Source organism: Alosa alosa, chromosome 15 (assembly GCF_017589495.1).
Source record: "Alosa alosa isolate M-15738 ecotype Scorff River chromosome 15, AALO_Geno_1.1, whole genome shotgun sequence".
NCBI classification, from domain to species: Eukaryota; Metazoa; Chordata; class Actinopteri; order Clupeiformes; family Clupeidae; genus Alosa; species Alosa alosa.
This window is the reverse complement of record NC_063203.1, coordinates 14,200,503-14,218,002: the sequence shown is the minus strand read 5'-3', so window position 1 is coordinate 14,218,002 and position 17,500 is coordinate 14,200,503. Positions and strand designations below refer to the sequence as shown.

Genomic DNA, 17,500 nt, shown 5'->3' with positions numbered 1-17,500 from the left:
TATTTATATAATATATTGCTGTGCACTAGTTTATTGTTGCATTCCCACACAGCAGTGCTCTTAGTGTTTATCATATAGATGGACCATGATTGGAGTATGCGTGTGATGTGTGTTAAATGACTGAGCTCGGCTTTTGTTTGGGGTGTCACGTGTGCGCTCCGAGGCTGCTAGTGAGTGTGTTTTGCTTCAAGGTCGCTGTGTGACACAGAGAGCGAGTTATCGTTGGCTACTGGCACAATCTGATGTGGAGGATCGTGAAGCAGTTTGATATTGATGCTTTTTCTGTGTCACGCCAATGCGCTCTTGTGATAAGCGACAGATGTAACAGAGGTGACCTTTGCCTGCAGATGAAGTGACAGTGTTTTTGTTAAGAATTGTTTTATATTTCAATCCCGACTTACTGTAGTTTCGTCCTCAGTCCTCTCTTAGTCTCTCTGTCATGAGAGCTTAGTGCACATGCTAACATAAGGATTTTGCAACTCTTCTGTGTTGTATTAAACATTCAAGGATGTGTGTGTGTGTGTGTGTGTGTGTGTGTGTGTGTGTGTCTGTCTGTGTGTGTGTGTGTGGCCTAATTGGACACGGATGGCATCGCTGGAGGCTGTTGACAAACTAAAACAAATACCCTGGCTTAGTTTACTAATCTGGCCAGATGATTACAAAATGCCTGGAAAAGAGATACAGCTTGTGCTGGGATATCCCCTCCCTCCACTCTACTCCTCCTCCTTCGTGAGTGAACTGACAACCAGATACCTCTGTCCAGCCCCCATCTATCAATCCCTCCATCCATCCATCCATCCATTCATCCATCTCTCCATTCATCTGTCCATCCATCTCTTTGATGAAAGAAGGGAGTATGGCGAGTATCATTGGATTAATACACACAGGCTTGCCATCTGGCTGATGCGTTGTGCTCTCCCATCCTGGAGTGCACCCCGGGCCCCGTGTTGTTTGTGATATTTTTTTAAAAGTATTCCGTTTCGGATTTGATTACCGGTGACCCTGTTCTGCCTCAGCAGCATGACATGGGGGCCGCTTTTGTGTGGCGTGTAATCTTCCCCTGGCAGTGGGCTTGCGGGCTGCTGAAAACTGCAAAACGGCTCTGTCGGGGGATTTTTTTGCCTTCTCCCTGCCTGCTCGCAGCCTGGCAAGGTGCAGTCGGCTGAATTTTTAGACAGGGACTGTTGAGCTGCGTTGGAGCGTTGAGCATCTGGAGAGGCGAATGCTCGTGCGACCGAGTGTCTGTGTGTGTGTGTGTGTGTGTGTGTGTATGTGTGTGTGTGCACTCTCTCTCTCATCCCAGAGAGGTGCAGCCTCAATACCCCTCCACAGGGCCTCTTAATGGCCCTGCCACTGAGAGAGAGAGAGAGAGAGAGAGGTGTGCTATGGACTGCATTCTCAAAAGTGAGGTTGTCCCACACCCTGTATTATACTGTATACTGTAGACACACACACACACAAATTTACATTACACACACAGACTGTCTCTAGCCCCTCTCCTCTCTCTCTCTCTCTCTCTCTCTCTCTCACACACACACACAGGTGGCAAGCAGGCAGGTGTTTCCCAGCTTTCCTCTTGTTTTGGAGTACAATGAGTACAATGAGAGTGGAGTGCCTCTATTTTTTATTCTGTCACTGTACAGGTACAAGATTCCCCTGCCACATTTTATTCCTGTGTGCACTCCATCACATTCCACTCTCACTCACACACTCCCTCTCTCTCTCTCTCTCACACACACACACACACACACACACACACACACACACACACACACACACACACACACACACACACACATTGCACGTTAGGGTTAGGGTTAGGGCTGTCACTGTACCCATTTAGCTTTCAGCCATTTTGTCCACGACTAGTTGACTGCTACCTACAGCACCGACTAGTGATTTTAATAGTCACCTGGTTGAGTAGTTGACTAGATGACTAGTTGATGAAACACGTAACACACATGCACACACACACACACACACACACACACACACACACACACACACACACACACACACACACACACACACACACAGTGATTCTTTCACTGTACTGCTTTCTGCCAGGACGATAGCATTTTTCTGTCACTCTCACAGTGAGCAAGAGTTTGAGGCACAGAAAGAGAATGAGAGAGAGAGAGAGCGAGAGAGAAAGAACAGTTACTATGGCTACTGGTGTTGATGCAATGGGCGTTCAGGTTCTTGCTAGCTGCCTGGCATAATAGCAATGCAGGTGTGAGCATTCAGCTCAGCCATGCCAAGTCCACGCCACCTCACCCCTTGCCACGCCACACAATGCCGCGTCACCCCACCTCCGAGAAAGCTGAGCGCCAGCTCTCGCTTTACGTAAGACCGGCAGCGCCGAGGCCAGTTTTCTCTGATGAGTTGTCATCGTCGCAGCGGCCACTGGGTAACAGCCGCCCGTCACCTCCGCTATGAGTCAGCGGAGGAGACAGCGACGCCCCAAGCCCAGGTAGAGCCCGTCAGAGTTAACGGGAACAAAGAAAAAAATGTGGAAAAAAGAAAAGAGAGAGAAACTCTTAGAGAAGAGAGAGAGAAAGAGAGAGAGAGAGAGAGAGAGAGAGAGAGAGATAACAAGCCCAGTAGTCTCTGTCAAGCTGATGTTTGTGGACGTCAGAGACTGCGGTTCACTGCTGGAGGGGTGACGCGGGTGTTTGTCAGTGTGTGGGAGAGAGTGTGTGTGTAGAGGGAGGCATCTGTTTGTATTAATGTTGTGGTGGAAAATCAATGTTTATTTATGTTTGTTTTAAAGGGCATGACACAAGGGAATAGAGTCTGCTGTGTGGTCCAAGTGAGTGTGTGATGAACCAACACTGCTGTGGATCAGTGGCAGGTTGGACTTTTCGGTAGAGACGGCTGACTTCCAGGTATATTTTAATAATGCCATTCTCCTTTGGCTTATGAGTAAGACCAAGATCTACTTTTAAAGTTGACAGTGTCCTGAGATCTACCAGGCCAAATGGGAAGCTTAGCCATTACCGGTACCTACAGTACATATATCGGTACGTACATATATTCTGCGATTTCAGTTCTTCCTCAGATTTTCCACAATTCTACAGTGTAATCTTAATGCCCAAACACCCAGTATTCCCATGCTCTAAAAATGATTGGACCCCGTTCATTGTCGCTAGCAACTATATTTATTGATATTTATTATTATTTTATTATTATTGTTCTATACATTATTATTATTATTATTATTATTAGTAGTAGTAGTAGTAGTAGTAGTAGTAGTAGGCCATTATTATTATTGCCATCATTCTCTTGGCTACTTTGTGATGTGATAGAAAATGTTGAATGTAACACACAACCTCAGGTTGTCCTCATCCTGCTCTGAACACGGTTGTGTTGCATTGTTTTGAGCACATTCAGCCTAGCCTACAGATCTAGCCTACTGAGGGATACGTTTTTAATGCACATTTGAGAGTTTGTGGATATTATTGAATGCTACGCATCAGTGGTCTTTCAAGTGGTCATTCTTCAGCTCAATAGGTTGTCCCTTTCTAAAGAGAGATGTTTTGTTGTAGTTGCAAGCAAATTGACCCATAGCACTGTAGACGTCAATTCCGATGTAGCCTAAATAGTGCAAATGATGCGAGTCGTTATTGTATTTGTGGAGATTCGAAAGTCGAATCGGCCCCTCGAGTTAAATTTGTCCTTGTATGTGTCAAGGCTATGCAGCCTATTGGTGGGATGTTGTAAAAATGTGAAATGAATAAATATATGAACAAGTGATTGCATCTTAACACCATTGCTCAGACCAACACAAAGGAGAAAAGGCTGGTTCAAAAACTATAGATAGAGAAGTAACTATTTATGTTTATTATTAGACAATTGGGAATCTCTGGACTGAACTGAATAGGGCGAGAGAGACGAACGATTATGCGCCTTTACTGTAGTGGAGTTTGCTCGTCAGAAACAAAAGGAAAATAGTGTTTAAAAATGTCCATTTAAATTGTAGCCTATGATCTCCTACACCCACCCACACACACCCCACACACACACACACACACACACACACACACACACACACACACACACACACACACACACACACTTTGTGTCTGACTTCATGCCCGCACAGAATTATCTGCTATAAATGCACAGACATGCCCATGCCAGAGGTGATTAGACAGCTTTAAAGGTTGATGATGGACAGTGGACAGCTTCTGATGAGGTGTGAGAAGCTCTGGTGCAAATGTCAGCTGCCATGATCTCAACACACACACACACACACGCACACGCACACGCACACACATAAACACACACACAAACACAGCTCCCAAGTTATCTCCCAATCCCTGCGCTCGTCTCCTGTCTGGTCGGGCGGCGCTGACAGCTGATGGATGCCCCCCCCTTCTCCCTCCCTTCCCCTCCCTGATTCATGAGGCCGTCTCTGTTAAATCACTCCTCTCCCGAGACGGATGGCCCTGGAATGGCGCATGAGGCCATTCCGCCGACGCGGCCGCTCTGCTAAGACAAACCGCTCGCCACTGATCCGCGTGACGCATCGCTCACAGTCGCTGGACACACGTACGTCGCACCAAAAGTCCCATTAAGGCCAGCGGCTGTGTGATTGCCCTCTGTCAAACACCCGCTTTTTGGTGAAAGTGAGATTCCGCAGTGATTTATGACACACTGTACTTGGAGCAACGGTCAGAGTGTTTGAGGGTGATAGTGGTCATGACACTGCAATATGAGAAATGTAGCTTGTGTGTGTGTGTGTGTGTGTCTGTGTGTGCGTGTGTGTGTGTATATGAAGGGGGGGTATGGGGTGTGTGAGCAGTGTACGTGTGTGAGGAGTGAGTGTGAGAGAGAGAGGAGACTTGCTTTTGTCAGAGCTGTATGCCATCTATCAGAGGTGTGTTATATTCATGCTAAGTGAGACCTCTATGGTTATTTTAAACATCAAACAGTGTCAATTTTTTTTTTTAGAATACAGCCATGGCCCCCAGGAATAGCAATACTGAGATACCCAGTGACTGTTCTGTGTACATGATTGTGTTTTACATACTGAAGTGATGGTGAAGTGTGCATTATCGGAGTCAATCAGGATGCGGTGTGCAGTGCAGAGTTCATTGAGAGTGCTGGAGTTTGCGCTGTGGTGTGGAGCGCGGCTGTGTGTGTAACGTGAAGGCAGTGTTGTGGAAGGAAGGCCCCCGCAGCGCTTACTTTTACCTCCCTGGGCAAGAGAGAGAGAAAGAGAGAGAGAGAGAGGAGAAAGAGGGAGGACAGGAGGGAAGGGGAGGGAAGGATGGAGGCTGACATTTTTCAGCAGAAAGGGCAGTGAGTGGAGACGACAGGGCAGAGATGCGGGGGCCTGCTGTTTGAACCCCAGCCTGCCCCCCTCGCTCTCCCCAGAGGGGCGTCGGAGCACCCCCTCACCCCTCACCCCTCGCCCCCACCAGCCCAAACACCACCCCACCACCCCAGCAGCCGGAGTCAGGCAGGCAGGCAGGCAGGCAGATGGGAGAGAGAGGCTGGAGGAGGATGGAGGTATGGTGGAGGAGGATGGAGGGATGGTGGAGGGGGATGGAGGGATGGTGGAGGAGGATGGAGGGATGGTGGAGGAGGATGGAGGGATGGTGGAGGGGGATGGAGGGATGGTGGAGGTGGTTTGGGGGATGGTGGAGGGGGTGTGGGGGCTCTCCCAGGTCTCCCAGGATAAAGGTGAAATGGCAGGGCTGCTGTCTGCACACTCACTGCACAGAGTCCCTCCTCTGGGCCTCCCAGTGTTCCAGTTCATGCATAATGAACTGCAGCCTTCTCCTCTTCATGCATCCTCTCACCTTGCTTTATTCAGAGGAACATCAACTGTGTAGGAATGAGTTGGGGTATATATTGTGAATTACCATGTAGTAGACTTACTGTATACAGACAGTTAAACATGGAATTAGAAATAAATAATAGTTTGTTGCAGAACATAGTTCAGTTAATGGGCATATGATGGTAAATGTGCACAAGAAACGGATAAACTATTCACACACACACACACACACACACACACACACACACACACACACACACACACACGAACACGGACACACACACACACACACACACACACACAGACACACACACATGGACACACACACACTCTCAAGCTCTCTTTCTTCCACATAAATACAATTGCATAGCACTAAAACTAGACAAAGACATTAGTGACAGTACTGTAGAGATCTGCATTCTTGCATGCTATAGCTGCTTAACAGAGGGCTGAGGGCCTCAGAGGAGAGGGTGTCAGGAGGGAGAGAGATGGACAGTTGCGGGACTTGGGCACACACACACACACACACACACACATACACCACACAGACACAGTCCTCAGGGTTATTGTTCACATTTGTATTATATGCACCACACAGGATAAATATACACAGAGACCCTGACAGTAGCTACAGGCCAGTGTCTCATATGACTGTGTGAGTGTAGGGGGACAATAGGCGGATTTGTAGAAAATGCATCGCTATAAGCCAGATAACTATATCATGACTCTATGCCCCGAGTAACACAAGAGACCAGAGCTCCCTATTTATTTCAGGATTTGCTTCACCGGGGCTTAAGGCTGGATCTCTCTCTCTCTCTCTCTCTCTCTCTCTCTCTCTCTCTCTCTCCTCTCTCTCTTTCTCTCGCATTCATACACACACACACCCAAACTCACACATAAATGCATAGATATTGACGTGGCATTTGTGTCTTTGACAGGGGAATCAATATGGTGCCACACAATGGATTTGTCACAGTAGTGAGCCTGGAGCTTAAGCTGCAGGCCATACCACAGACGGAATAGGAAAAGAACTCCTCTTTTATAAGCAATCAACCTCTCTCTCTCTCTCTCTCTCTCTCTCTCTCTCTCTCTCTTACAGTCCTCTCTCTCTCTCTCTTATGTTTTATGATCTGTCTCTCTCTATATACAGGTCTGGAAAAAATTAAGAGACCACTGCATATTTTTCTGATGTTATCCTGCGGTTGCTAAGTGACATTCGAATGAGTTGACAGTCATAGGTTTTTTATTTGGAGCAAACTTTTTTATTTGGTATGTGATAGTGATCACTGTGCAGTGACTTTGATCTTTCACTTTTGGATTATAGGCCTACTTACCTGCCTCAACTGCACCTGTATCACTAAAGGCTTGTGCACAGGGACGCCTATGGACTTGGAGTTCAAAGTCATATTCAAATTTACAGTGGTCTCTTAATTTCGAATATGACCGTCAACTCATTTGAAAGTCACCCGGCAACCGTCTTCATTTTTTCCAGAGCTGTATATATATAGATAGATATATTACCCTCATTCATTAACTTTCTCTCTGTTTCACTCTCTTTCACACTATCTTTTCTTTCACTCTCCATGTCTTTCTCTGTGTGCTCCTCTGTGTGCACCTCTTCTCTCTCTCTCTCTCTCTCTCTCTCTCTTATGTTTTATGATTTCAGTAGGGTGGACTGAAGATCAAAGATATCCTCCCCGACGTGCTGCTGAAAGCAGTTTGTTCTGCCTTTCGTGTCCTTGTCATGTAAAACGGCGGTGCCTGCCGTCCTGTTTCTATTTCATTTTTAAAAAAATGTGAGCCGCCACTCGCTCGCTCAACAGCCAGCGCAGCTGAGGGACTAAACAGGTCACATAAATCATACATTTACATTTATTCATTTAGTGGACAAACACGCCACCATGGCCACCATGGGCCAGTCGGAGATCTCAGCCGCAACGTCTGAAAAAAATGTGTGTGTTGCCCCGAAGGTTGCCGATGTTAAATGCCAGATGAATCCGTTTATGTAAAACGATTGGTCCTCAGGTCTGCCCTGTTATTTATAGCTTGGCTTTTGGCTGAAAATATTTGTTTTATTCACAGTGTACAGTATACTGTTCACTGTATACAATCAGTTTGGGCTGCCATCCTCAGTATTAGATTACTGCACACACACACACACACACACACACACACACACACACACACGCACTTCTCCCATCAGCAGTGTCAGCTGTGTTGAATAAAAGCATTCTTTAGTGAAGTCAGTGAGAGTGAAGATGTTCTGCAAATGGGAGCTCACCGATCTCCCAAACCCAAACCCAAACCCCTCCTTCCTCAGCTCAGTCTCTCTGGCCCCAGAGTTAATGCCAATTAAAAAGATTAAGACAGAAGTTCTGCAAACTGCCGTGTAATTGTCATAATTAGGCTGCCCTGCCTACCCCAATGTTTGTCCTGATTTTGTCTCCCGAGTCTCCTCTCTCCCCATCACGGCTCAGGTCTTCAGCCTGGACAGGCTGGCTGGTTGTGACCAGGAGGAGGGTCCACTGCAAGGCTGGGGGACCCGGGCCAGGGAGCCTCCTCCAGGTGCTGTGTAAGAGGCGTGGGTGAGGGTGGTGCACCCCTTCAGTAGTGCTAATGCACAGGGGTCAGGACTCCTTTCATGGCATTTGGGAGGCACTCTCACTCACTCTCACTAATGGACATGGCCACTCACTTTTTTTTGTTTTATATGGAAATGCGTCTTGTCTTCTTTTCTGGGGCCTTGTGTGACTGACTGTGTGTGTGTGTGTGTGTGTGTGTTGAGGTGAGTGAGTCAGTTGTTGACTTGTGCTCTGAGGCTTTGCCGCTTCTACATGGTAATGAGACTGGCTGTTTACATGCAGGCTTTGTAGCAGAGTGGCCCCTCTTTCCTTCCTCTCTATTTCTCTGCCCCGTCATCCTCTCTCTCTCTCTCTCTTTCTTTATTTATTTCTCTTCTCTTTCATTTCTTTCTGACAGCCCTCGTCTCCTTCACCTCTTTCAAATCATCACCCTTTCCACAGCCACAGCTTCTTCCTACCCTCATCCTCTCTCATCTTCTCATCCTCAACTTCTTCCTCCTCCATCTTTCCACTCCCTCCCTCCCTCCCTCCCTCCCTCTCTCTTTCTCCATTTTACAGCTCTGTCTCTAGTGCTGTTGTGTTGGCACAGGGCGAAACCCCAGCAGTGTGTCCGCAGCCTTGCTCGAAGCCATTAACAAATCATAGGCTGTGCTCCAAGGCCCGCGTCGGCCCAACTCCAGGACCGACGGCGGCATATGTCTTTGAGCTCATGGCTGATTATATATTAATAGGCTGCTGGTTTTTAGCTGGCTGTTATATAAGTGTGTTTGTGTCTCGTAGGGATGACTTGGAGTGGATTGCCACCTTTATGGCCTGAGTGTGTGTGTGTGTGTGTGTGTGTGTGTGTAAGGAAAATGCTGCCTTTGCTGTGCTGATGTGAAGCTTGAGTTTGTGCTAATGTTTTTAGTGTGCAAGTAAAGAGAGGAGAGAACATGGTTCAAGTGTAATTTGCTTTGTGCATGTGTGAGTATGACTGAGTGCCTGTGTGTGTGTGTGTGTGTGTGTGTGTGTGTGTGTGTGTGTGTGTGTGTGTGTGTGTGTGTGTGTGTGTGTGTGTGTGTGTCGTAGCAAGAGAAATATACACAAAGCTCTTTTCTGGTCTGCACACACACAGTGTTTGCTGTAGCTGTGTAACCCTTCTGTTCTAGATATTTGTGTGTGTCTGTGAGAGAGAGAGAGAGTGTTTGTGTGTGTGTGTGTGTGTGTGTGTGTGTTCGTGTGGGCACCTCACCAGTCAGCACATATTTTATGTGCTGTTTGCCCTGATTGTGTGTTTTCTATCCATCTCTCCATCTCTCACTGCGCTTTCTCCAATTCTGTGCTGCTCTGTAATTGTCATGTTTGATAGCTTCGGCTCTCTGTACCTAAAAAAACCAATCCCTGAATGCATAAGTGTGTGTGTGTGTGTGTGTGTGTGTGTGTGTGTGTGTGTGTGTCCACTTGCCATGTGCCAATCCTTGCATGGAGAGGTGTGTGCCGAACAGTCATGTCGGTAATCACGTTTCCATGGAGATGTGCTATGCACGCAGTGCTGCACTGCTCTGTGCTGCATTGTGTCACACTCGGACTTGTGTGTGTGTGTGTGTGTGTGTGTGTGTGTGTGTGTGTATTTGTGTTACTCTCTCTCTCTCTCTCTCTCCTTCTTTCTCTGGGGCTTGCTCTCCCATGTTAGCACAGCGTAAAACAGATGCTCCCATATCTCAGGCACATTTGGCCTCAGAACTGCATCTGTGTGAGAGGGCATGTTCGTTCGTGTGTGTGTGTGTGTGTGTGTGTGTGTCTGTTTGTCTCTCTCTCTCTTTGTGCGTGTCTCTGTATGTGTCTGTGTGTGTGTGTGTTTGTGTGTGTCTGTTTGTGTGTGTGTGTGTGTGTGTGTGTGTGTGTGTGTGTGTGTGTTTGTGTATGTGTGTCTCTCTGTGTGTCTGTGTGTGTGTCTGTGTGTGTGTATGTGTTCTGCTGTTTGCTCACTGAGTGTGTTGATGTGTGTGCTCTCATGCCCTGGCTGGCATAGCTACAGAGCTGTAGATTGAGGTTTGTGTGTGTGTGTGTGTGTGTGTGTGTGTGTGTGTGTGTTTTGTGTGTGTGTGTGTATGTGTGTATGTGTGTATGTGCGTGTGTGTGTTAGAGAGAGAGAGAGAGACAGAAAGTACAAGGCATAACCACTGAGGTGTCTGTGCTGTGCTGTGTATTTTCTGTCTCTCCCTTTCTTTGCTCTCTTTCTCTTTGGCAGAGCTGTAGAGGTGTGTGTGTGTGTGCGAATGCGTGCGTGCACTCTCGCTCCCACCCCCCGCTCCTCTAACTGCGGAGATGTAGGTTGTATGCATTATGCAGATCTAGAAGGAGATTCTATAAATAATCCATTGGGCTGTGCGGCTCTGGCTTGTTCCGAGGCGGAATAATTTTTTGTGACAACAGCTTGTGAAAACAGGCCTACTGGAGGCCAGACTCCTGAGCTAGCAGGGTTAGCCTAGCCTTCTGTATCCCCCCCCCCTCCCCCCTTACACACACACAAACACACCACACACACACACACACACACACACACACACACACACACCTGTTTTTATTGCCCCTAACCTAGCTAACTCGCCAGCCAGACACCCTCCCCCCTATTTTTCTCTGCCACTCTTTGTAGTCGTCTCCCCCAGGTGGGGCAGAGGACCCCCTGCAGTAGAGCACATTGACGTACATGCACGCATGCACACACATTTCTACTCAAGGGCACACACACATTTCTACTCAAGGGCACACACACATTTCTACTCAAGGGCACACACACACACACACACACACACACACACACACGGATACGGTTGATGGCCCAGCAGAGGTGGAGGGGCAGTGAAGGAGAAGGACATGCCCTCTCCGCCCCGTTTCTCTCATGGTCTTCCACACACCAGAGCACGGGCTGTTGATATCCTGATCCGCATCTTCATCTGTGTGAACATCAGTGTGAGAAAGCATTTCAGTGCAATGTTTCTGTTTCATGATTTTTCTTTTCCCATTACTTTTTTTTTTTTTGTTGTTGTTTGTTTTACACCATCATTCTCATATGTATCTCAGTGAAACAACAGAAAGGGAGCGAAAGAGTTGATGTTGAAAAATAAAAGAAAGATAAAAAAGAAAGAAACAGAAAGATGAAAAAGAAAGATACAAATGGAGCAAAAGAGACACAGAGTTAAAACCAGAAGAGGATTGGAGACCGAGGAGACAGCATTAGACTAACACAATGGGAACAGCAGGTGAAAAGACCAGCCAGAAAGCAGACGACCAAAGCGAGACGGACCGGCAGAGAGGGGACAGCGAGAACACATGGGCTGTCCATCCCATATGGTGGATCTTCAGACAGACTGGGAGGCTCTCAGACGCATGAGGCGACTGTTTGCTTTATCTTTGACTTCCAATCCCCAGACTCACAGTCCTGCTCCACGCAAACACATGTTGCAAGTCCTGCCTGCAAGAATGAAGAGAACTCTCACTCTTAGAGGGGGGGGAGGAGGAGGGGGAGGAAAGAGAAAGAGAGATAGAGAGAGAAAGAGAGGGGAGATAGATGGATAGAGGCAGAGAGAGGGAGAAAGAAAGAAAGAAAGAAAGAAAGACTGAGGTAGACAGAATGAGAAAGGGGGTTAGAGAGAGTGTACAAGCAAGCCCTTGAATTCCACCATAGCAACCAACGGCTAATAAAAGCATTCGTGAGAAAACAGTCTTCCCCCCACTCAGAGAGAGAGAGACAAATAGAGAGCTTCTGAGAGAGAGATTGTGTGCGATATAAAAAGAGATGGAGCAATAGATTGAGAAAAGAGTCCAAAAATGGTGAATGAGGTGTGTACAGTACTTTGAACAAGAGGAGTAATATTTAAGGAAAAGAGAGAGAGAGAAGTGAGAGAGCCAGAGAGGTAGTTAGTGGGGATTAAAGTGCACTACAAGGCTTCAGCTCTTTTGATCCCTCTCCTCCTAGCCTTCTCCAGCTGCAGTGTGTGTGTGTGTGTGTGTGTGTGTGTGTGTGTGTGTGTGTGTGTGTGTGTGTGTGTGTGTGTGTGTGTGTGTGTGTGTGTGTGTGTGTGTGTGTGTGTGTCTGTGCTGGGAATCTGGCTCTGTGCACACACACAACTGTCTGGCTTTTCAGGAGAGTCGTGTGTGTGGGAGAGTGTGTTTAAGGGTGTGTATATTTTCACAACAGGAGCATAGATCCCCAACGGCAGGACTGAAGCAGGAGGTGCTCAGTGTGTGTGTGTGTGTGTGTGTGTGTGTGTGTGTGTGTGTCTGGGGATGTGTTGCTGGGATTTGTGTGTGCTGTCATCTGTTGACATTGGTATGTTTGTGTGTGTGTGTTCATGTTTGTGTGCATACTCTTATGTGTGTGTGAGCTAGTGAATGTTTGTGTGTTTATTCTGTATATGCTTGTGAATGTTCAAGAGCGTGTGTGAAATCCTGTCATGAGCGCACTGCAGATGCAGGGGGAGGTTTATAACTGTGACACGCAAGGAGGATGCAGAGAGGTGGGGGAAGGTTTCAGCTGTCGCACAGGGCCCTCTGTTTTCAGAGAGAGAGAGAGAGAATGAGAGAGAGAGAGTAAAAGATGGGGAGAAAGAGAGTGCAGGAGTACCCAGACAGTCATGGCTGACTGCACGCATTTGCTAAATGAGTGACCGACTCAAAGCGAGCGGCAGCCTGTGTGTCTGTGCATGCGTGCGTGCTCACCAATATCTGTTTGACATAACCGCCTGAATGTCAACAAAGATGGGCACACGGAAAGCAGACTCATCCCTCTCTCTCTCTTGCACACACACTCACACACTATCACACACTCACACTCTCTCTCTCTCTCACACACACACATACAGACACATACACACACATACAAATACTGTACACACACAGACAGACACACACACACTCTCTCTCACACACACACACACGGACACACACACACACACAGTGTCTCTCTCTCACACACACACACACACACACACACACACACACACACACACACACACACACACACACACACACACACAGAGCTACCCATTTGAAATACATTCTTTACCTCTTTCTGCCTCTCTCTCTGTCTCTATTTGATTTTCCTCACTCCCTCGCATCCGTTATCTATATTGTTAGCTCTCTCTCTTTCTCTGCTCTCTGTGTCTCTGTTAGCGGTCTATTGAAGTAGTTGGAAAGTCATTTAGCTCTGTCTCCCACAAACCTGAGCGACCGTACAAAATGAATGGGCTCATTGACCAGCCGCCGCCCGGTTTGGTAAAGTGACTTTGAGCTGAATAAATCTGACTGTGAAATGTGGCTTTGGGTGATAAATGTGGCCTCTATCACTTACAAGCTAACCTTTCATCATCACTTTTCTTCTATGCCTCCCCTGGTTCACACAAATCATTCTCTAGAACCTCTACTAATTGTCATGCACTATCTAACAGTACAACCTCCTCTCCTTCTCTACCTTTCAATTATAGACATTAAGGATGCTCAAGAAGTTTACAATCTTATATGTAATAGCAGGCTGCTGTTTTGTCACCATAATGTATTACATGATGTACTCAATTCATTAATCAGTCAGTCAGTCAAGCTCTATTAATAATGCAAAATTGCAATAGAGGGTGCTTTGACGATAAGATAAAAAAATCAATCAATATGTAAAGCATGGCAAATGTGATACATGAAAAAATGATAATGTAAATAAAAAATGATAGAACTCTTGTAATAGTGTCCCCTCTCTGTCTGTCCTTCCCAGGTAATGGAGATCAAGGGTCAGATGATCCACGTGCCAGAGTCGCGCTCGCTCATGTTCCTGGGCTCGCCGCGCGTGGACAAGCTGGAGGAGCTGATGGGCCGCGGCCTGCACTTGTCCGACATCCCCATCCACGACGCCACGCGCGACGTCATCCTGGTGGGCGAGCAGGCCAAGGCGCAGGACGGCCTGAAGAAGCGCATGGACAAGCTGAAGGCCACCCTGGAGCGGACGCACCAGGCGCTGGAGGAGGAGAAGCGGCGGACGGTGGACCTGCTCTACTCCATCTTCCCGGGCGACGTGGCGCAGCGCCTGTGGCAGGGTCTGCCCGTGCAGGCCAAGAAGTTCGACGACGTCACCATGCTCTTCTCGGACATCGTGGGCTTCACAGCCGTGTGCGCCCAGTGCACGCCCATGCAGGTCATCAGCATGCTCAACGAGCTGTACACACGCTTCGACTACCAGTGCGGCATACTGGACGTGTACAAGGTGAGGCGTGCGGGGGTGTCACATGCACAGAAGTACACGCACATGGGCACAGACACACACACACACGGGCACACACATGTGCACAAACACACAGGTGATCATGTGTGTCATGCATTTGCTTAATGGGCTGTAAACGTGTTAGCTCGTGTGTGTTGAAGCAGAAACCTGGACACACACACACACACACACACACACACCCCAAACACACACACACACACACACACACACACAATTTATTATATAATTTGTATGTGTAGAGTACAATACATGTGCTCTGACCCACATGAAAAAGCAAATGCTTTTCACCTATGCTTTCACTATGAGTGTGAGATACTGAATGCTCACTAGGACATGGCTTCTATAGGCAAATAAATACCACATGCCAACGCATATGCCCATGTTTACACATCATAAAAACATAGATGCATTTGCATGCAAATGCAAAATCCTACAGATGCATTGAATGAGCATCTTTTGCATGTTTATATTCCTGAGAACAAATGGGGAGTGATTATGGAAAACCACCATGAATAGTCTGCATGTTTCTGCATTCCCTGTATACTGTATGTGAGTGTGTGCATGTCTGGGAGTATGATAACATCCCCTCCCCTCACGCCACAGACTCCAGTATCAATGTGTTAGCGTGTTGGTACCTTAGCATGTCATCGCTGCAGCACAGCACAGCACAGCACTGCACTTTATTATTTTTTTTTGTTGGGGTCGTGTTTTCCTGGGGCGGTGGAAAAATACGGCCTGACAAATGAGCAGGGTAATCGCACTTAACAAGCGTGTGTCAATAATCTGGCATGCCAAAGTGACTCTAGTGCATTGGCCAGCGATGCCATTAACACAGACCACTCAGCCCGTATGAATTGGGGGGATGGACTAGAGTTGAGTCAGCACAGAGGAACATGCCACATAGGGCAACGTCCTACCCCTCTATCCCACTCTCACACACACTCTCACTTTAAGGCTTTCTCTTTCTCACACACACACACACACACACACACACACACACCTCCCTTTTCTTTCTCCCTCTCTCTCTAAAACACACACACACACACACACACACACACACACACACACACACACACACACACACACACCTCCCTTTTCTTTCTCCCTCTCTCTCTAACACACACACACACACAGACAAACACACCTACACACACTCACCCAAAACCCAGGTGCCCGTCTCCTGTGTGTGTCCTGTTATAGCTGGATGTAATTTGGCTGACGTGCTTACTCAGCGCCCCTCATTTCACGCGGATTAGCAGCTAATTTCCCTCATTAACCTTTCGCCTGGATGGACTTACAGCAGAATGTACATATAGAATCATGTGTGTGTGTGTTGGTGTGTGTGTGTGTATGTATGCGAGCGTAGTGTTTGTGCCTCTGTCCTCTGTTGGATATCATTCCACAGGTTAGAATGTCAAGTGATCTATCGTAATCTAATCATATAATCTAATCATAAGTACTGTACGTCATCTGTTTCTCTATCCCTACAAAGCAATGTGGGTTTATGTGCTTGTGTTTCCTTATCTATTCCATTATCCATGCATGCAGGTTAGTAATTGAATGGTGTTTTATATGTCTCTTGTTGTCCAATTCATATTTATGATAATGGGTGTCTATTATACATTATGTGTTTGGTGATATACAATGCTTGTTAACAAACATGCCATCACACTATACTGATGGGTTTATATCATCCACACTGGACATTCCAGATCTAGTGGCCACAAAATGTATTTTAATGATCTCTAAAATATGTTTTAATAATGTAATTAAATATATTGTAGTAATAATATTACTGCATATATATATATATATATATGCAGTAATATTATTACTACAACATATATAATAAAAATATATATATATATATATATGTGTGTGTGTGTGTGTGTGTGTGTGTGTGTGTGTTTAGGCGACATTCTTAAAGAGGTACACTATTGAGCAGGAGCGTGTTACAGTGACAGGCTCGGTCGCGGGTAAAATATTTGTAAGGGGGCCCGGCCGCTAATTTGTTTCTGTCAAAGTTTTGCGGGGCCGTAAGCGATTGCATACCCTGCTTACCGATAGTTACGCCGCTGGGCCACGCCTTCATATGGGTCTATCTCCTCTGAACTCTCACATCTGTCTCCACAGATTGAGACAATAGGTGATGCCTACTGTGTGGCGGGCGGCCTCCATCGCAAGAGTGACAGCCATGCTCGGCCGATCGCGCTCATGGCTCTGAAGATGATGGAGCTGTCGGAGGAGGTGCTCACACCAGACGGCAACCCCATCAAGGTGAGCAGAACCATCTTCTGGCTACTGGGGACACTTGGGGAAGTACATGCAGAGGCGAACATCCCGGTTCCTGAAAGTAAACGTCCTGCCATATATTCTTTCTACCTGTGCACTTAACACAGGAGGTATATCACTAATTATCTGATGTACCTGGCTGCTAATTAGGATGAGCTGGTTTACTAAATGGTTGGATCAAATACTTGGCAGGACCCAGGATGTCCGCCTCATAGTACATACTGTATATAAAACATCTATGCTAATGAAATCTCTGCAAATGCATGCCCTGGTCTAGCATATCTCTCAAGTTGCTCCATCCATGTAGAGATTGTAGGGCTGCAGGTCCTGAGGCTATGTTTCCAAAGCATTCTTAGCTAAGCATGCCTTCTCTAAGAAATACATTTGTCTGATGTTCACACCACTATACTGCAGAAGGATAGATCTTTAGTTATAGCATCTGCGGTTTGTCAATATTTACAATCCCATCGAGGTGAGCGGAGGCGGTTTCTGGCTACCGAGACTGATGGAGGCGTTTTCTGGCTAGCCTACTGGTCAGTGAAGGCCTGGGGTAACATGTTGACATGTTAATGTAAAATATATTGAGCATCT

The 17,500-nt window shown here is 46.9% G+C and overlaps 1 protein-coding gene across 1 annotated transcript in view; it reads left to right on the top strand.

The window, feature by feature from the left end:
- gucy1a2 (guanylate cyclase 1, soluble, alpha 2) overlaps nucleotides 1-17,500 on the top strand; it is a 46,657-nt gene that overhangs the window by 13,232 nt on the left and 15,925 nt on the right. Inside the window, exons 7-8 of the mRNA XM_048265014.1 lie at nucleotides 14,114-14,599; nucleotides 16,751-16,894. Coding sequence (XP_048120971.1) covers nucleotides 14,114-14,599; nucleotides 16,751-16,894 — 630 coding nt within the window. The remainder of the gene's footprint in view (nucleotides 1-14,113; nucleotides 14,600-16,750; nucleotides 16,895-17,500) is intronic.